The sequence below is a fragment of the Xenopus tropicalis genome, chromosome 5 (assembly GCF_000004195.4).
Source record: "Xenopus tropicalis strain Nigerian chromosome 5, UCB_Xtro_10.0, whole genome shotgun sequence".
NCBI lineage: Eukaryota > Metazoa > Chordata > Amphibia > Anura > Pipidae > Xenopus > Xenopus tropicalis.
In genome coordinates, this window is record NC_030681.2 from 46818409 (window position 1) to 46839917 (window position 21509).

Here is a 21509-nt window from a genome sequence, read left to right on the forward strand (position 1 = left end):
ACTCAAACACAGTTGGAACTTTTGAATTTGAGTTTTCCAAAAAGAATAGAAAATAAAAACCTAGAACATTCAGCAACTAAAACCTGGTGAGCTTCTATAGAAGTTTTTTTTTATAAATATGCTAATGGCCATGAAAAATGTTTGATTAAAGGAACGGTAACACCAAAAAATGATAGATCTTTAAAGTAATAAAAATAGAATGCACTGTTGCCCTGCACTGGTAAAACTGGTGTGTTTGCTACAGTTACACTGCTATAATTTATATAATAAGCTGCTGTGTAGCCACAGGGGCAGCCATTCAAGCTGGAAAAAATGAGAAAAGGCACAGGTTACATAGCAGATAACAGATAAGCTCTGTAGAATACAATAGTATTTTATCTGTTATCTGCTATGTGCCTGTGCCTTTTCTCCTACATAGCAGCTTATTTATATAAATTATAGTAGACTTCTGAAGTAAACACACAACTTTTACCAGTGCAGGGCAGCAGCACATGATATTTTAGTTACTTTTATACACTTTCATTTTTTGGTGTTACTGTTCCTTTAAGTGCGATTGAAAAATCAATGCTATCTTTGGTAACGTTAAGTAATAGATATGACATAATTTAATCGGTATGGCCTTGAAAGCTCTTGTGATTACATGGGTGCGGTTTAAAAAAGTGGAGTGGCCAAAACTGGCTTCCATTATCGGCCCTCCACCATGTAGGCCAGAAAAATTCTGGTCCTCAGTACCACAGAAGTTGGACAGCACTGGTCTAGAAGAATATCAATAGACAGAAGTACTCTCTAGTAGCTGGCAGTCAGGTATTTCAAGTGCACAGCCTCCCCACTAACCCAATATGCATCATACAGCAGCTCCTCTGGCATTTGCCAGAAACAACAGATTGCCAGTCCAGGGCCTGGGCACAGAAACAGATTGTGAGAGTCCTGGAATTCTGTTACAGAGCTTTGTCCCTCAGGAGCAGACCATGCTAAAATGAAACAGTTGTTGTGGGCAATGCTACAATTTATCTTCTGTAAGAGGAGCATATTGTATAATATAATGGTGTAGAAAATGTACCTAGTGCTGGGGTGGTGAGGCTCCATTACACTGTAAGTCAGTGTGTCACTGCTGCTAACCTCTGCATCCCAGGTCACCTCCCTGAGCAGCACAGCTTGAAGCCCCACCGCCAGGATCTGCACAAATGATAGAGAAGCTGTTCCCACCCAGAGTGCTACACTGCCCTCTGATTAGCATGTCCAGCAAATGGACACATAAAAGAGAAACACCTTAGAAGGTACACTGACACCCACCTACTTCTGCCACAGCTGATATTCTCCACACAGTGCATGTCTTATAGGCACAAATGGATAATACCAACTATTTAAAGGGGTCGTTCACCTTTAAGTTGACTTTTCATATGTTATAGAATGGTCAGTTCTAAGTAAGTTTTCAATAGATCATTATTTATCTTTTTTTAACTTTGTTTTTATTGTAATTCTTTTTTACACTTGAGGTGAACAAAATGCATATTACATATGTTCACTCACTTATCCTTATTATTTTTGGTTTACAGTTATTATTTATTTCCCTTCTTTCCAACTTTCCAAAGGGGGTCACTGACCCTGGCAGCCAAAATTCTATTGCTTTGTGCAACTACAATTGCATTCTTATGGTTACGTTTTATTACTTATTTTTCAATTTTGCTCCTCTTCTATTAATATACCACTCCCTGTTTGCTAGGATAATTTGCAACTAGCAACCAGATAACTACTGAAATTGCAGTAGAGAGTTGCTGAACAAAAAGTTAAATATTTTAAAAAACACAAATAAAAAAAATGAAGACCAATTGCAAGTTGTCTTAGAATATTACTTTCTACATCATAATCAACGTTTTCACAAAGGTGAACAACCCCTTTAATGGTATACGTACATTTTCATTTATATGTAGGTTGACAGGTTTCTTCCCAGAGGGAGCTTCTTTTTCAGTAGTTATAGAGGGGCACCTTAATCAGATCAGAGAAGGATTGGGAGGCAATTGCTGATGGTCAGTAAACAGAATGTAACAATGAGCTTTTCAGGTGTTCTGCCTGCACAACTGCTATAGCACACATGACTGTGAAGGTGTTGGAAACCTGCAAAAAGGAAAGTCTTTAGGGCCAAGAAGCTTTTAAAAGTAATACTGGCCTGCTCCTGTAAAAGTTAAAAATGTAATTAACACTTTACAAAGCAGAATTCTGTGAACAAACATACAATTTAAACTAATGGCCTGTATTAGTGTCAGTTCAGACCAGTATAGGCTAATCGTGTAGTTTTTAATACAGGCATGGGACCCATTATCCAGAATGCTCGGGACCAAGGGTATTCCGGATAGGGGGTCTTTCCGTAATTGGGATCTCCATACCTTAAGTCTACTAAAAAATCAATAAAACATTAATTAAACCCAATAGGATTCTTTCGCCTCCAATAAGGATTAATAATATCTTAGTTGGGATCAAGTACAAGGCACTTTATTATTATTACAGAGAAAAGGGAAATCAGTTTTAAAATTCTGCATTACTTGATTAAAATGGAGTCTATGGGAGATGGGCTTTCTGTAATTCAGAACTTTCTGGATAATGGGTTTTCGGATAAGGGATCCCATACATGTACTATATATTATATAATGCCTTGCAAAAAACAAAAAAAGTCATTCTACTTTGGTGTGTGGAAAGCCATCTCAGTTTTAGTATGCATGTTCCTGAAGTCTATTCAGGCAGATATTAAATTCATGTCTCCTTGGCAATTCGGACAAAATTTTTTCTTTATTGCCAGCTTAGTGCTATTTTCACATTTGCCACTAGGTGGAGCATGGATGCAGAGATGAAAAGATGTTAGATAACCTTTTGGAAGGGTAAGAGGGGAGATGGGGCTAGTGTGTCAGGGCCCAATGCACAAGCTTACTCAGAAAGTCTGAAGCTAATAGCACATAGTGAGGGCAGTTTTTTAACAATGTATTTCAGGTGGCAGAAAGTGACTGAAACCACTGATGTTGCTTCCTACTGATGTCACACATGCCTAACAGGTGGTTATTATGCTGAAAGCTTACATTAGAGCATTTTAATAGGCACCTGTACTAACAGTGTTAAGGAGTTTTCATTAGTGATATATTAAGCAAGGCAATTTCTTCTCCAGCAGTAAGCACAAGATAAAATGGCTGGAACCACTCCTCATAATTATTAAATGAACTGTACCCCGAGTGACACACACAGGGCAATGTTTCCAATTTTTCTTCTAACGCATGCTATTAGCCCAACGCTGGCCAGTGGTACCAGCATAGAAATATGCAGGAGAGGTGTCAGGGGGAACTATTTTGTTACCTATCAGGTGGGGGGGGGGGGGTGATATTACTTTGCAGAACAACAGTAAATAGAGAATGCAGTTTATCAAAGCCAAGTTAGGCACCTAAAGGAATCAGGTAGCTCAGAGTAATGACTTGCTCAATGTCTCAATTTTGAAGTTAAATATAAAGAAACTGATTTGATATTTTAATAAATGTATTTCAGCCTAGTTCAGAGCATACAGCTCATGCTGTATTATAGTCAGTTTCTGCTTGCAACCATAAAACAGTGTAATTACAGGAGAATGCAGCAGTTACTGGGGGGGGGGGGCATATATTGCTCTGTAAGTGCAAAAGTAAATGGCAAAATCAAAATGTGTGATAATTTTATGGTAAGGTAAAAAGCACTGCCTGCTGGGAACATGACTTTCCGGTCTGTACACAGCCCTGTAAAGGAAAATCTACTTTCAGTTACAGCAGGTCAAAGCTAAGCCCTTCCCTCTGTCTTTCATACCAGTATCTGTTCCTCAAACATTAGCATTGTTTTCAGTGCAGCGTCTGTCTAAACAATCAGTACCCCAACTCAGTTTGTGAGGTTTCTTCCTTTAGCCAAGCAAGCCATAAGTTGGCTGTGCAAGTTTTACACAATAAAAGAAAATATAAAACCTCACACTACAATGTGGTTACATATGCCAAGTGCAATTGCTATTGAAAGCAGTTTCTGTCTCTAGTTATTCCCTTATCTACTCTCCCCGACTACCCTTACCCTCAGAACACTGTTTTCATACTCTGCTCCCCTCCAACAAGGCATTGTGCAGAACTGGAGTCTTGGCTAAAAGAGAGCCAATTTCTGATACACTGCAGAGGTAATTTGCCCATTACTACTTATTTAGAAAGCACTTGCATCCCAGGGTAAGCTCTGCTTTAAGTGAAAATCCAGCATGAGGAGCAGAGCACAGCATCATGAGGCCTTAGGATAGGTGGTTAAAAAAAAACAAACATACAAAAAAACAAAACAAGATCCTGTTACTGGCTGTGCCACCTGCTGTACAAGTTAGAGGATGGGTGAAGGGAACCTTTAAGGCCATCCATGCCCAGCCCATAACAATACAGTGCTGACTAACTCAGCAGAACAGACATTGATTCATTTCTCCTTACAAACGCTGAATTATGAGATATATTTTCTCTCTGCAAGGGAAACATTGCATTTGTCATCAATTCTATGTACATTTTTGAAATAAAAAGAAATATGTATATAGACAGAACCCATAAGGAATCTTTATTGCTCACCTTTCATACAATCAGCACACCTTCTACTGTTTTCTTTCACAGCTTGACAATGCTTATTTACAAAGTAAACTTAGTAAAAAAAAAAAGTATGTGGCTGTTGGTAAAGGCATAAGCTTATGGTGCATGCAGCACTTTGATTGCCATTACCTACCTGGGGTCAGTTCCCATTCACCTGAATATAATTCCAGCGGGCAAACTACCCTAATGCATATTTCTGACTGTTGCTCCCAGAAGACCCATGGTTCTTCCTCTTAAAGTGGGTAAGAGACAACCCCAGGCGAGTATCAGCTTGTTATTACTGCCCAAAAGTAGTGCTCAAACTACTGCATGTACCATAGCCTTTAATTATAAAGATCACAACTCAGTAAGGCTGTGCCTTTCGCAGCATTAATAAGGGACTTTGCTGGGCATAAACGGTTGCCCAAAGTAGTGCACTTCTTCACAGAGGATGGAAAAGGAAAACCCCACTTTTAGTCAGTGGTATAAATTTGCAAACAAACAAAATGAAGAAAATTAAGTCTCAACACTATATTCAAGTAATTTTTGTTTTTTCTCAGTTAGCTGGAAAGTAAAATTATTACTGGTGTGTGGTAACTTCCCTTAGCATTCATGGAGTCATCTATGTGAGAATTTACACTGCCTGTTGAGTGGTATTGACCTGCTGGGAGATGAATGTGGTAGATGTTGCCGAGTACAAATCCAGGCCAGAAAGGAAGAACAATTCAATTAATTACAGAAGAGTGCATGGCGCCAATTGTAGACAATTTTTAATAGAGATGCTCCACCAAAACTGATGTTGTCACTGTTTTTTCAGCCTCCTGTGTCCATCTATTCTTTCAACCCTGGCCTTTTTACAGCCCTTGAGGTGTAGTATCAACCCGTGCTATGCTGTATAGAAAGGAATAGAGCTCATGTAATAAAAATGTGCCTGTCAGAAACAGTCCTAGGCAATAAAGGTTACTTTGCAAATCGAACATTTATGATGAAGAAAACTTGGAAGATGTATGTACTGCAGCACTGAACATACAGTCAGTTATTGTGTTTATTACCTTAAGTATACCTGTCTTGTGCAAGTGTTGTAAATGTGTGCATTCACCTCTATCACAGCACTGGTGGCCAGTCATCACTATTCAAGAAAGCTACGGCACTTCAGCCATAAAATCAGATCCGGTATTGGGCTGTATGAAAGGTGTGCATGCGTTCTAGTTGTAATCATGGCAAATTGCACTTCTGAGAAAAACCAACTGTAGGAGCACACCCTTATTTGTAAGGTCCATGCATGTTTCAGGTTTTAGTTTTTCACGCAAAAATTGTATAAAGAAGCCTGCATGTATTCTCTTAATACAGCACTCATCTGAGCAGGTCGATTCTATTACCTGAGCTCTATTGTAAGCTGAACTCTCAATAAACTCAACTTGTGTAGTGTCTTCCTTGTCCAAACCCAGACTGATTATACTGATAACCTCCATGCTGAAAGTGCTGCTCAAACTGCCCACCCTGGTTATAGTTTTGTGCACCTCGACCACCCCATCCACCACCTTGGTTTCCTCTTCCACCCCGACTGCCTCGTCCTCCTCTTCCGCCTCCACGACTACCACCTCGATCACTGTGGGAGCCACCATCTTGATATCTGTTATCTTGCTGATAGCCACCACTCTGGTATCCACTTCCAGAATAGGACGATCCTTGGTAATTTCCATAGCCTCCTCCACCTTGGTACCCACCACCTCCCTGATATCCTCCTCCACCTTGGTAACCACCACCTGTGCCCTGATATCCACCTCCTCCTTGATATCCACCCCCTCCACCACTTTGGTATCCTCCTCCGCTGCCTTGGTAGCCACTAGATTGAAATCCACTATCACGATAGCCACTGTCTTGATAGTTACTACTAGAGTCTGTCCAGCCACCATGAACTTTGCCTCCTCTACCTCCTCTGCCACCATAGTCATAACTTCCACGGCCTCCTCCTCCGCCTCGTCCACCTCCTTGTTCATAGCCTCCTCGTCCTCCATATGACTGCTCATAGCCTCCTCTTCCTCCACCTCTACTGCCACCTCCACCTTGTGGGGGACCATCTTGTCTTTTCTGCCAGGGAGGCATCTCTGGAGGAGGGGGCTCAATCTCGTTGGGTCTGCCGCCTCGGTCAGGAACTCTTCCCATCAACACCTGAAATAAAATTTGACAAGAGGTGAAATGTCTGATGAACATAATGAATTAACCACACCAAACTTTACAATGGGAAAGGACACCATCTCCCATTTAAAACACATACCTAAATGCTTAAATATGAGCTGGAACTTGTGCTTTTTTACATATTTCTTCTATTAACAAAAAACTGAATTGATAATACATCATAATAAATATTGAAGATCAATGTAAAAGTCGTTCATTTACGCTAAGTTTATTACCCATAAGTACTCCTGGGAGCTTCCCTATTATGGATTTACTTCCATTAACATTACATGCAGCCTGCATACTTTTAAATCTTAAGTGCATAAACTTACATTTATCAACATTAACAATGCATAAAAAATGTGCGTGCTTTTAATTTTAATGGTATTTGTGCCCTTAGGTGCACGTTACACCTTGCTGACTGTGAATGTGCAGGCTCAGCCTGCTATGATGAATTGCACTCAAATTAGACAAAGTAGAGGGGCTTAAACTGCACAAACTGCCATTCTAAATGCCAGAATAGCAGTACAAAAGAAAACCTAAAGAAAGATAACAGAGAATTCCTTACCTTATTTATAGCACAGGCTGTTTTTTCCCGGATAGACCCACTGCTAGTTCTTAGAATTTTTGACAAATCCTGCCGGGCAGCCAAAAGGTGGGCAACAGAAATAGCACCTTTTACGGGTAAAGCTGCACGTTTGGGCTGATACACTTTCCCAAGTTTCTCAGACTGACTCTAATTAAAGACAGAGACAATCCTATCAATATAGCATATTGTGATCCATTAACACCAATTATTTCACAACTTACAAAACATCAAACTAAAATATGTAACAAAAGGAGTCACTGTTTATTTTTAGGCTAATGTCCTAGAGTGAGTTAGTCAATAAATAAAATAAAACGGTTAAGATTAAGATCTCTCATGCTTTCTTACAATTCAACCGAATAGGAATGATAATAAACCTGCTCCTAACTTTATAGTGTAGCATTATAATCTGGTGTCTTCTTCAAAGGAATGAAAACAGATTATAGATATTAAATATAGCATGCTTTATACTGACATGTGAGAAGGTTTTTTCATGGTTAGGGAGATACAGTAAGTAGTTGAAAAAGTAATGATTGCTTAACACATGCACATAATCAGTTATTATAATCAGTAAATACAGATATTATAAAAGACAACAATAAAATGAGCATCTGTTCCTAGTGTGAAATACCCTATGTCTATTTGTACATTAAGAAAACCAAAAGAAGGCAATAACGTTTATATATTTTTTACAATTTGAGCTTCTATGTAATCCTCAAAAACCTTCACATAAACCATTTCTTGGCAAGGAAGGTCTCGACTTTTGACCCCTGTTTATCTGTCACTGTGATACTATTGCACTCTATATAGCTTATCTGTATAGCTAGCCATATAAAAGTGTGCCCTGTAGTCAGATACAAGCTTTGATGGTGGATCCTATGGTTACAAAACTTCTGTTTTTGAAGCAGGCACTGTTTTCCAGTGTAAGGTAACAGTACATCATTTTTAATGCACACAAAACACTATTTAACATAAAATACAGTGCTTTCTTCACATTTACCTTTGCTCTGTCTGACCAACCAAACGACTGCACAGTAACATCTAGTCGCTTTACCAACATTTTCCTCCGGACGTCATATTCATTTGCTATGGCTTGATTAATTGCTTCAATCTTTTCCTAAGTAGAAAAAGGGCAGTTTTTGATCACTTAAACAGTCACTGTAAATTATAACTCTGGTACGAAATAGCAAGGATATATGGATAAAACCAAGTGTACTTTGTAAAACTGAATGAGAATTAATCATTTTTCACAGTCACATTTCTTCAACGGCATAAAATACACAAGGGTGTTGCTTATATTTATGTAGATGTGTATGTAAATATACACACACGGGTATAGGATCTAATATATTCAGAATGTTTGGGACTTGGGATACAGTTTTTTCTGTAGTCTGGATCATAATACCTTAAGTCTACTAAAAATAATTTAGCCCAAAATGATTTTTTTGTTTGTTTTGTTACAAATGCTGATTCATGCATACATATCTATAAATGCATACATATAAATATTTAAATATACAAAGTACATAGCCACTGCTTTTCACATAATTACCCCAAATGTAACTATTTGGGAGCTAGTCAACATTATTACTGAATAAAAAAACCTGTAAATGCAGAACCCATGATGCTGGTATTTTGTCACTTGAGTGCAAGCCATGCAGATTGTACAATATGCTAAACCTAATGCTTAATATGAAAATATTGCATGTGTTGATGTTAAAGGTAGAAGTCCCATGCTCTGTGTAAAATATTCAATCCATGGCCTAGTTCCATTATATTTGTATAGAATTCCATTGCACACATTTTGTAATGAATAGCATATGAACTGGACAATGAATAAGTCAAAGTATATTTGATTTAGAATGTTTAATCATGGAGAAAACCTCAAAGCAATTTGTAGGCTTCCCACAGCTTGGATAGCTAAAACATATTCCATGAGAACACAAAAGAAAAATCTAATTAAACTCACTTACCCAATGAGATGGCCCAAGGGGCTTGCTTAGCAGAGGCTTTCCTATATGATTAGGTGGCACTTTTGATAACGTTTCCTTCAACTGAAAAAAAAAGATGATTTATTTCTACTTGTGGAAATATACCGTGTACTTGTGTAAATGCGTTAAGATTAAACTAACAGTGCTTTGCTTCCTGCTATCACTGTGAAATTAGAGCTCACTACCACATTCAGTCCTATTAGGATTAAACAGGTAATACACGGAGAAAGTGTACTCATCTCCATGTTACTAATATTTGCTTAAAACATAAAATAAAACATACCTTCTTTTCAATTCCACTGAAGAACTGGAACATTGTTATACTGGCTGGAGGTTTTGACATTCCAAGTGTCATACAAATACACTTCAATTCCTTAAACACCTCACTGCCTTCACCATCTTCTGATTTTTTTCCTGGGATGCTCACAGCCAACATTCGTACAGCTTCGAGCTCAGATAGAAGATATGCTATGCAAAAAAAACACAAAAACATTTAAGATATTTGCTCGAGTCTCAAATGTCCTTCAACAGGGAAATAATTTTGGCTACACCACTTGAGTAATCAATGATTAGTCTAAAACAATTGTCCCAATTCCCAGCCATGCTTTTCTGCAACCTATAGTGCTCTGTGGTGTATGAAAATTATGCCCAATATTCTGAGAGAATTCACAGCGTGACATTCAGTAGAATTCCCAAAAGAATTATTTTTCTTCCTGTTGTGCGTATTGGTGAAATAAACGACACATTTGTTGGGAAAAGAATATGGAGAAGAATCCTTTCTGTATCATTTTCATTGTTCATCACATATTCTCATTGCTAAGTGATTTACAACCAAATATCTGAAATGGGTAACTAGAAGGTAAAACAAACATTTAATATTTAACCCCACAATATAGAACTCACTTAAGAGAAGGAGGCAGTTTTCTTTTTCAAGTAGGCGTTTAGTCACATCTCCAGATGTCAAACATACATATGGACAAATCATTTCTGTCAGAAGGCCACTCATTTCCAGCTGGAAACCTTCTGATTCATCTGGACCTGTAAGAAACAAGCATGATTACTTTTAGATTTTTACCTTTTTCTTAAGAAATGCAAGCACAGCAGACTGAGCCCAAAACAATTTTTAGAGCATAGCTGTCTCAATTAATTGAAAGAAAATAAAATGCAAATATAAGGTGCTGGAAAAATTTTATTTGGATTAAGGGGGTGAAAAAGAGAGAAGGCGAGTGTGAAGGTCTGTAATATTGTCACATAATGTGTCGTTGGCCTCAAGGATAGTAAGGAAAATTCAGCTGCCTCTTACTTGCTGTCACATATTCTTAGAACTAAGTTTGACTGATGTGCCATTATCTTTAACCTTGTTATGAACTAAGGGGTAGTCTAGTAAGTTTTATCTGTTACTTTGGGGATCCTAAAGGAAACCTCTGCAAAGAGCATAAAACATTGTTTTGTATAGTTAGTAGAGGTGGGCACCACCAATTACTACTACCTGATATAAAAAAGGTACAAATGCCTTTAAGTCATTTATTTCAGCAGAAGTGTAGCATAATCTTTTGGGGGAAAGGTGGTGCTGGATTTCTGCAGAAATAAATTACTTAAAGGCATTAGCTGGAGTATAGAGGTGTGCTTTCAATACAAGGTATGACTGGAATATGGGAGCAGACATAAACAGGGGCAGCCAGAAAGGTAAATTCAACAGAAAGGGTAATTCAACAAATTACGTTGGCTTAGTCTTAATGCCGAAGCAAAGCGACTTGTGATCACAGTGACGCTAAGTGGTATAAAATATGCAATTCAACATACAAAAGTAAAGTCAAACATCTAAGGTGCATATTATGCTGCACCACTGTACCATTATTACGTTATACTTACTGTTGGTAGCCTCCACATTTTCTTCTAATTTACAGAACCTTTTTAACTCTGACACCAGCCAGGCACACAGCTTAGTATATTCCGGGGAAAGGGCACCCTGGCAGACTGCTTGGTTTAAAGCTCCATCATCCATTAAAGATCCTTTATACCTATTGAGAACAAAAAGGTTTTAAAAATGTGTGCACCAGTCAAATAAAACAAATATGCTCAGTCAAGAAGAGTCCTTTTCCAACCTACAGATATTTGATATTCTTGTCAACAATACCGATAAAGGTGATACAACAAATATCCTGCACCATTTATGTTGTGTAGTCCACAGTGCTGGAAGAAGTGCCAGAATTTCATCATGGGACCTATAAGTAACTCACCCGACTAAGTGAATGAGTCTGCACCTAGAAATAGCTACATGGAAAACTTTTGCTGTCCAGAAAAAAAATCAATCAGTGTTTGCTCTGGGGAGACAAGGCAACGTTAAGAGTTATTTGGCACAGTACCAGAAGGCATGTTTGGTGAAAACCAAAGACAGCATTTCACCAGAAGTCCCTGATACCAATCGTAAAGCGTGGTGGTGGAAATGTTATAGTTTGGGCCTGCACCAAGGAATGGCCAAGTCAAAGCATAGATCTTAATCCCATCACAATGCTGTAAGGGAATATGAAATGGGCTGTGCATGCTTGTAGGGGCATATGCATAATCTGCAAGTACATGTGATATAGGACTGGGGGATATGTAGACCAAGGTGCTTGGCTGCTTTTCAAAAAAAAAAAAAAAAACAAAACAACTACTATTGTTTCCCCTATCAGGAATGCAGGCTCTGTTATTCTGCACCTCAGATGGGGGAAACAATTTTCATGTGATGGATAACTAGTTTTTATCTATTCATCAGGCATTTTTTTTTAAACACCTTTCATTCTATAGGTCTGTAGAATCCAATATGATTAATTCAACATACTGCTTAACAATTAAACTATTGTATTCTACACTGCTTACTTAATATTTACTTTGTAAACATTTTACCTTGCCATATTTTAGCTTGAATGCCCCATGGCTAAAATATAGTTTGTGGCGCAGGTACATAACTTGCATCAGTGCAGGGGAAAAGTACATTATTTTAATATGAACAGAAAACCCTTTACATTTATTTAGTGTTACTGGTCCTTAACCATTTACTTGCCTACTTCAGGGAAATGTCTGGCCCTGATTAAGAAAGAAAAAGACAAAAGGACTTCACTATTGCCAAGTAAAGAGAAGCATTCTGCTTGCTTCTAATAGATATATAGGGAAATCTTAACCTCTCTATATATCGAGTAAAAATAAAATGAGAAAAAGGTTACAGGCCACAGATAAAGACATTAAGACTAGTGGTATGATATCTAATACAAAATAAATATATACCAATGATGTTATATATTGCACAGCAGTTTGATTGTTGAATTGATTTCCCCTATGCCCTATACCAAACAGCAAATCAAGTGATAATAATATACAAGCTAATAAGAAGTATCCACTTTGTTGATTTGTCTTAGCATGAAGCACATAAACATAGAAAACAAGTTTCTTTGGATGACTCACAGTAATGGGCACAGTTACTAAACTTATTAAAAGCTTTAAATTAAACCAATAAGAGAAATTAAGACTGCATTCTCCAAAGAACAAACAGGTTATATAATAAAAGGTGCAAAGTTTTCTATTTGGCTTGTCACTAATAGCAACCAATCAGCAAGTAGCTTTTACTGGTCACCTGTTTTAAAGCAAACATTCTATTGGTTGCTATGAGTAACGGCACCTGGGCAAATGTGCCTTTTACTACCTATGGTTGCTAAACATACAGTATATTCTCAATGGCTTTTTTAGACCTTAAAATTAAATGTATGTATATGGCCTTGGCTCACAACACACCTATTTCACTATATTATATCAGTGATATCATTGATATTAGCAAGAATAATGTACTCCTTGGGATTATTTCTAAAATGAGATAGCACTCTTTCTGTTCTTCAGCTTAAATTCACAGCACCCTCCGACAGTGAAAGGCTTGCAAGGCTTAGCGGGACCTTTTCATCTATATTCACCAAGTTAATTATATTTCTGGTGAAACAAAGTCTTATGACCTCAATCTTGTTACATAACACACCTTTACATTGTAAAAATAAATATGCCCCTTGTTAAAAAATACTATAGAAGTCATCTCAAGAGTTCTGCGACCTGTATAAAAGCATTTGGCTGCAACATTGGGCCTAAGTGATTATGGATGTAATGCCCTTTTTATTTGACAAAAGAGGGGATACATTATTATAAATTCCATCCCAAATATAACATCAGTTACAACTGACTTTCTTATATTAAACAGTTAAAAAACCATCTGTGTTCAAAAATGTTAGTTCTTATCTAAAACAGAAGCCTAAACTCCAAAACCCAATTTAAAACAAGTCATCTTTTATAAAACATAATCCTGGCAGTCACATAGCTGGTTGTTTAGAATTTGCAATTATGAGTAATCAATAAATGTAGGCGAGCAATCATCCTATACATCATGCCAATCTAGCTGTGGTTTCAAAAAAAAATCAGTAAAAAAGTGGTTGCTCTGAATTAAAGAAACTCATTAAAAAATGTGCAGAAATATGCTGCTGCCTGCTAGGATTAGCCTATGCTTATTCAGCCCTGTGCTGCTGTTGTCATCAGGTGAAAAAGATTTTGATCATAAAGTTTTTCTGATATGACATGTGAGTGCAATACTATACAGTCATCAGATATGTATAAGTAAGAGTCCAATGTATGGCAAAGAGCTGTCACTGCTGTTTAACATGGTCCAATAAATGCTTGCGGATTACTAGCCAGAGATATACACGTTTGTCATGCTACAGAGATGGAGAATACAAAGTGACCATTACAGAACAGGAGGCAATGTTTAAGCATTCAAAAAAATCCCATACCCAAGATCCTCCAGAGCCTCCAAGATGTCATTCTCCATGATGTCGCAGTCCATGACGTCAGCGATGCTGTGGTGACACCTGCTGCACAAAGACGACACCGCGCACTAACACAGATAAAGGACCGGTGGGGGGAATGGCGGCCTTGGGGAGGGGAGAGCAGTCACTCGGTGCCGTAGGCGGCAGCTCTTCCGATACCGGAGACCACGTGTGAACGGTCTCACTCTCCTGCCCAGAGACTCCCCTCCCTCAGCAGCTGCCAGACGCTGCCCGGCTGGCATTCCCTAGGACCCCAACTCCTCCCTTCTCTTGTTCTTTGCCGTCATCGGACTGTCTATTTAGGTGCCTGATTATTCAACTTGCCCAATCCAGTATTTTATTTTTGTTAATCTTTTCATAAAGAGGCGGCGATTACATGGCAGGAGTTGATATATGTTGCAAAGTTATCTGACAGAAATAAGTTGATGCAAAGCGGAGATGAAAGCAGCAAAAAAGTACGGCAATATCACGGTACAGCCATTTGTGCGAAGGACCCCAGCGAATGCAGTCCATGTGGAGAGGAAGCGGCGGGGTCACGTGGCCGGCGTGTCGGGTAGCTGTCAGAATTAGAGTTATTGAAGGCGCCGGGGAGCAATGGCAAGAGCCCAATTCAGTTTTATTTGGAACAGCAAAGTGTTTTATCCTGTGGGACGCGAGGGGTTCCTCGCAATGTCATACGGAATATATTCTGCAGGATATGTGGATGCAGTTCTCCAAATAAGTTTTTCAAAAGGGTTTAAAATAGACGTTATATGTGCTAAGTTCTACAACTCTGGAGCTATAGTATACTGTACAAGCCAATACTACGGAGACAGATGCCATATGCCCAGTTTGAGCCTAGATAATTACTGTAACCCTAATGCCTTTGGTCGGAAAGCTATATTTATAGAGTCCCCTATTCAATGCTGGATAGGCCGACGGACCAGACGTCAGTGGGCCATCTACCCGCCCAACCATTAGCCTTGGATTTCTATATATTGATTATTAACCATACGGGGAAAGTGGGCAACGAGGGAAGTGTAGTATGTATAAATATGGGAGTAGGACCATAAAAAAGCTGACTAAGGGGGATAATAAGGGGAAGCGTGGGAATGTAATGTAAGGCTTACTGGTGGGCCCTGGGAACCTAGTCTGAAGCCCCTATTATCAAAAACTGCGCAATGCAATATTGTGTATCTGCTTCTGTAAGAAGTTATTGTTTGTATTGCCCACTCCATAAATAATATCTCTGCTGTGTGTGACATGTTTTTCTGAAACTGAAATATGTGTACTATGCAGTGTTTCTTTTAATATATTGTAAACTCTAATGAGCAGGTCTCAACCTACTGTATCAATCGCAATTTGTGTGTAATCTGTATGTTTTATGTGCACACCCTCCGAAGGAAGATGATACCACTCAGGGTCTGGCTGGAGGGGTAAAGATTCTGTATTGACCAGTTTTCTTCACATATGATATTTAAAAGAGAAGGAAAGGTAAAAACTAAGTAAGCTTTATCAGAAAGGTCTATGTTAATACAGCAATAAGCACTCACAGTAATGCTATCAAAAGTAACACAGGATTTCTTGTTTCTATTTTTGTAAAGGTTATGTTCCAGTGTCTGACTTCCTCTCTCAGAAACAGCCTGAATTCCAGGGGCCAGAGTCTGCGCAGTTCTCTCCCCTCTCCAGCTCCCCCCTCCCACCAGAATGCTAAGAACTCCCTCCCCCCTCCCTTTGGAATGTATGATCTCAGCTATAACGGCTAAAGACTGCAGGAAGGAAGCTGCTTAAAATGGCAGCTGTTATCTTAAGCAAACAGAGAAAGCTTCTAAAGCTGTTTACTCAGGTATGTAAATGGTTTCTGCAGAATAAATATATTGTACTAGGTGGCACTAATGTGGCAAATCTATTGGCAGTAAAATGCCAAAATGATTCTCCTTGTCCTTTACTAATTGCATATTACCAAATGGATAGGCTGCAATGCCACAGCTGATACAACGTGATTCAACATGACATGGCTATTTTTATTACAGTCAATAAAGTTCTGCAATGCGGGATCTCTAATGTTTTATTCACTGCCTGAGGCAGCAGACTTGATGCACTTTTTTCTATGCAGCCACATAAACTTATCAAATTAATTACTGATCAGCACTACTGTATATGGATTTGCTGTGTTGTGGTAGTTTTTTTGTCAATAAAAACATTCTAATGCAAACTGCTTTTTCTTTGGTGTGTATTGTATATGTATTGAGGGATGGCTTATACTGTACAATTAAAACCAGCACTCATATTAATGCTTATAGTGCTCTATTCCACACATGGATAAAATGGGTGGCTCAGTATGCTCCAGTGACTGTGTTCCCTGCAATTCCCCTCTGCACTAACTGATGACTACTGGGCACCGAAGGAAAAAGTGAGAGCCCAATGTTCTACTATTAATTGTAGACTAAGGCACTTTCTAAATGACCACTCGCCATAATGTTTGAACGAGCATGCCACTAGTGACCAGTGTAGACAAAAATTCCTGTGGGTTTATTTAGTCCTATAGAATATTTTGGGGCTGTGTGGGTTTTTTTCCACAAAACAAAATGTACCAGGCCAAAATCTTTTCGTATCCTTCTCAGCTTTCATCATGGACACCAACTTGGATACTGCAGTTCCTTAAATGAAGTGTCCAAGAGCAATAAAAATGATGTAACTTACTTTATCCTTTGAGAACAACAGGAAGATAAGGTCCTGTAGGAGGAGGAAGTGGGAAGAAACACATAAATGATCATTTTCAAATGTACAATAAGTACATTGTTGTTGTACCTTTACTGTTGTAAAATCCTTTTCTCTTCTAGGATGAAATTCAATTAGATGCTTGAACACTGTTAGTGTTTGCTTACATTCAGTTACAAGTGAGGTTTTGCACTGATGTTGAGCCTGCAGGCCTGCCTGATGTCCACAGGTTTTCAGTTGGGTAAAGGTCAAGGCACTTACCTCACTTTGTGTTTGATGGGAATTATTGTACTAAATCAGGAGAGGGCCTTCTCCAAACTGTTGCCACAAAGTCAGACATGTTTTTAGGTCCGGTACCACCTGTGCTCGGAACTCTTCACCCTCGCCCCCCAACTCCGCCGCCAGATTTGCATTCAATTGTTTCATCTGGAGAGATGTTTTATTTTTAACATTTTTTTGCAGCCTACTCTCAAGTCCACATACTACACTTTTGCTTATACACCACATCTCTTACCTATAAAGATGCTGCCATTACTACATCTTAAGATGGCCATACACGCTAAAATTTGCTCGCTCGGCGAAGTCGCCAAGCAGCAGATCTTCTCCCAATATCCCCACCTATGGGTGGGCGATGTCGGGCTAATTCGGTAGAACGACAGGTATAGGCGTCCATCGGTTTAAGGACCGCATCAATGAGCGGCCGATTTCAGGCCAGATGTAAGTCGGGCAGGCCCATCGTTAGTGCCCATACAGGGGCTGTTAAGTTGCCGAACCGGTCTAAACGGTGCCCCCTAATTACACAATTTTGGAAGCTGTGAGCGACTTTTTGGGCTTTGCAGGTTTTAAGCATTTAAAAATCGGGTTGGTCTGGGCAATCTGTCTCCCTTAAAAGCTGCATGTGGAGGAACATTAAGCCTGTGAAACCAATACTTTAGTCAGGGCAATCTGTCTCCTGTAAAAGTTAAAGGTGGGGGAAGATCAAGCCCTGTGAAACCAATGCCTTGGTCAGAAGACACTTTTTCCAGTCATGCAGGGAAGTGCCACCATATGGACTTACCTTAAATGAAAAACGTAGGGATGTACCGAACCCACCCCAACGGATTCTGCCGAATTCCGAACCGAATACTAATTAGCATATGCAAATGAGTATGGGGAAGGGTTAAAAATTGTCATGGCCGCTGCCGAAATCCCCCCCGCCATTTAAGCCTTCCAAATGCTAATTAGCATATGCTAATTTATGCTAATTTGGATTTGGTTTGGCTGGGAAACCGAATCCTTCAAAAAAAAAAAAAAAAGGCTGGATTCATCCCGAATCTGGGATTTGGTGCATCCCTGGTAAAAAATACATTTATTTGGTATGTGCCTGTGCTCAGGCACATGTAAAGAAGAGGCTGAGTGCAGGGAATACAAAAGAACCCCATAAGGGCTGTGTGGGTAGTAGGCCGGATGAAATCAGTCTGGGGGTTTATTTATTGATAAACAATGGGTGATGAGAATGGCAATGAAATCAGTCTGGGGCGATTAATTGATACAAAATGGATGATGGGAATGGCAATGAAATCAGTCTGGGAGGTTTGTTAATTGAAAAACAATGGACAGTGGAGCCAGTTAGGGGTTTCTCTGGAAACAATGGACTGCTATAGAGGAGGGGAAAACTAGGGGGGTGGGAATAGGTGTACGGGGACTTAAAAGTAGCACGCAGAGAGGGATCATAACTAACCTGTGATTTTTCTCCAACCCACCCTGCCTCCCAAGTATAGAATTACCTAGTCACCACAAGCATCAAAAACTGATCCGCAAAGGAGAGGTGGCAATGCGGGCTCCATATGGTGGTTGGCAGGCTTTGGAATGTGTGGGGGCAACCGCTGGGAATCCACCTGGCATGGATTCTGCTTTCTGGCCTTGGTGACAAACCAAGCAAAGCCCATTTTAACGAAGGGGCAACCACTGAGGCACTCACTGGCACTATTTCTGCTCCCAGATCAACGAGTATGCCTACAGAAGAAGCCCAAGTGTGTTTTCGGAGGGGCAGCCACTGAGGGGCTCACTGACACTGGTTTTGCTTCCAGGCAGGAATCCCTACAGGAGAAGCCCATGTCCAGATGAAGCACAGGTTTTCCCAAAACTTAACTAGTTACAAGATAACACAGGCTATCCTGTTGTGTTATCTCGTGCCATCTCCCTGCTGTGTCAGGGGAAAAAAGCCTTCTTAGGCTGTTATTCTGTTTTCAGACAGCAGGTGGTGCCTGGAAAGTAACATGAACGTGCACAGTAGGGGGTCCATTTTGACACCAGACTTCTCCAGCCTTATCTTTTTTCTGGAATGTGGGAAGTGCTAAGAGTGATTAAGATTACCCCCTGGTAAAAGCAAATAGAGCACTAGTCTCTCCTGTGGGTAATTACACACTGGGCTGTTTCTGGGCAAATCCAGTTGGTACAACGTATATCAGGCGCATAATCATATATTTTTAATACTGTAGTTTGGCATTTTTCCCTCCTCTTTTCACATTATGCAATTTTGTTTTCCTCAATCATTTAACTATTAGAGTTCCCAGATCCCTGCAAAGAATGGGCCCAGACAATAAATAAGTTCCCTTTTCTCTGTAGTAATAAAACAGTACCTGTACTTGATCCCAACTAAGATATAATTACCCCTTATTGGGGGCAGAACAGCCCTATTGGGTTTATTTAATGGTTAAATGATTCCCTTTTCTCTGTAATAATAAAACAGTACCTGTAATTGATCCCAACTAAGATATAATTACCCCTTATTGGGGCAGAACAGCCCTATTGGGTTTATTTCATGCTTAAATGATTCCCTTTTCTCTGTAATAATAAAATAGTACCTGTATTTTATACTGGTTTTTTTTTAGGATGGTTTTGAGAGAGGGCCATTTGTATAACTCAGCCTGCAGCCTTGTGCTTTATATGGCCACAGAACCCCTCAGTGACTTCTAAAATCCTTATCATTTACAGTAGGGGGTACATTATCCCTTATAATACATGAGTGATACTCAGAGTTCCCTGTATAACTCAGCCTGCAGCCTTGTGCTTAATATGGCCACAGAACCCCTCAGTGACTTTTAAAATCCTTATCATTTACAGTAGGGGGTACATTATCCCTTATAATACATGAGTGATACTCAGAGTTCCCTGTATAACTCAGCCTGCAGCCTTGTGCCTTTATATGGGCACAGAACCCCTCAGTGACTTCTAAAATCCTTATCATTTACAGTAGGGGGTACATTATCCCTTATAATACATGAGTGATGCTCAGAGTTCCCTGTATAACTCAGCCTGCAGCCTTGTGCCTTTATATGGGCACAGAACCCCTCAGTGACTTCTAATATCCTTATCATTTACAGTAGGGGGTACATTATCCCTTATCATACATGAGTGATGCTCAGAGTTCCCTGTATAACTCTGCCTGCAGCCTTGTGCCTTTATATGGTCACAGAGCCCCTCAGTGACTGCTAATATCCTTATCATTTACAGTAGGGGGTACATTATCCCTTATAATATACGAGGCCTGCAGCTTTGTACCTTTATCACAGAATGCCTCCAATATCCCTTTTAATACATAAGAGATTATTACAGCCATGTTTTTCATTTATAGTTATTAAGGTTAAGGCCACAGGCAGCGACAGCAGCTTTGGACAAGTATAAATGATAAATAAAGCAGACATTATCAATAGTTAAGAAATATATCTTTCCACAACTTGGGACAACCTATCTGTACTGAACCCAGTGAGTTTCTTACGCCCTGTAGGCAACACTGACACCCAACACTGCACCACACCATACCTCCCAACATTTAAAAATTAAAAAGAGGGACAAAAGTATATGCCGCGCTAAGTGATGCAATATTTTTTGACCACGCCCCTCTGACCACACCCACATTACACAACACCCCCATTTTCCATGGTTGGAATGGCAGCATCAGACAGACCAAGTGCACTAGTGTTTTAACTCTTTTACTGCCAACGACGTATGGCATACGTCGTGGCAGTAAAAGGGCTTAAATGCCAATGACGTGTCCCATACGTCGTTGGCATTTATGGGCAGCTCTCTGCAGCATGGCGTCTGCTGCTTCCTCCTTCCCCCCTGCCGGCCGGCCCACTGAAGAGGAGGCGATCGGGTCTTCAGGACAGGTAAGAACTTTTTTTTTTTTTTCATTTACACACACACTTACATACATTTATACACACTTACATACATTTACACACACCTACAGCACACATTTTAGCAGTTTTTTTTTTTCATTTATACACTTATTTACACTCATATACACACTTACACACTATAACACAACTTTTACACATGTACACACATGTATACACAAACACTTTGGGTTTTTTTTTGTTTTGTTTTGTTTTTTTTTTCATTTTGCCACTTTGTTTTTAGTTTCTTTTACCCAAAAACTGTTTATTTTGACAGCGTGACTATTGGATCAGATATTCTGACCACTAATTACACTGTCATGTGACTTATTTTGTTGTTTCACTGATTTGCACAATTTTTGTGATTTTATCGCATTTTATCCCTGTATAAGTGTTCCTAATCTGTTTTTAGCGTAGCTTTGCCAGGTGTAACTTTGGTGTACAAAAATAACTTTGCCTATTTTGAA

At 39.4% G+C, this 21509-nt stretch overlaps 1 protein-coding gene and 1 long non-coding RNA gene across 2 annotated transcripts; one reads left to right on the forward strand and one right to left on the reverse strand.

Annotated features, from left to right (window-relative positions):
• Positions 1-4551: 4551 nt before the first annotated feature.
• LOC100488558 (family with sequence similarity 98 member A) lies at positions 4552-14422 on the reverse strand. The gene is made up of 8 exons (XM_004914667.4): positions 14147-14422; positions 11214-11362; positions 10245-10379; positions 9625-9809; positions 9324-9404; positions 8351-8467; positions 7333-7500; positions 4552-6758 (listed from the first exon to the last, which is right to left on the reverse strand). The coding sequence occupies exons 1-8, from the start codon at positions 14197-14199 to the stop codon at positions 6000-6002; spliced, it is 1647 nt and encodes a 548-aa protein (XP_004914724.1). The 5' UTR covers positions 14200-14422; the 3' UTR covers positions 4552-5999.
• A 212-nt stretch (positions 14423-14634) lies between these two features.
• Positions 14635-16379, forward strand: LOC116410879. Its single transcript, XR_004222703.1, has 2 exons — positions 14635-15655; positions 15766-16379. It is a non-coding gene; the product is annotated as an uncharacterized LOC116410879 (long non-coding RNA).
• The last annotated feature ends 5130 nt before the right edge of the window (positions 16380-21509 follow it).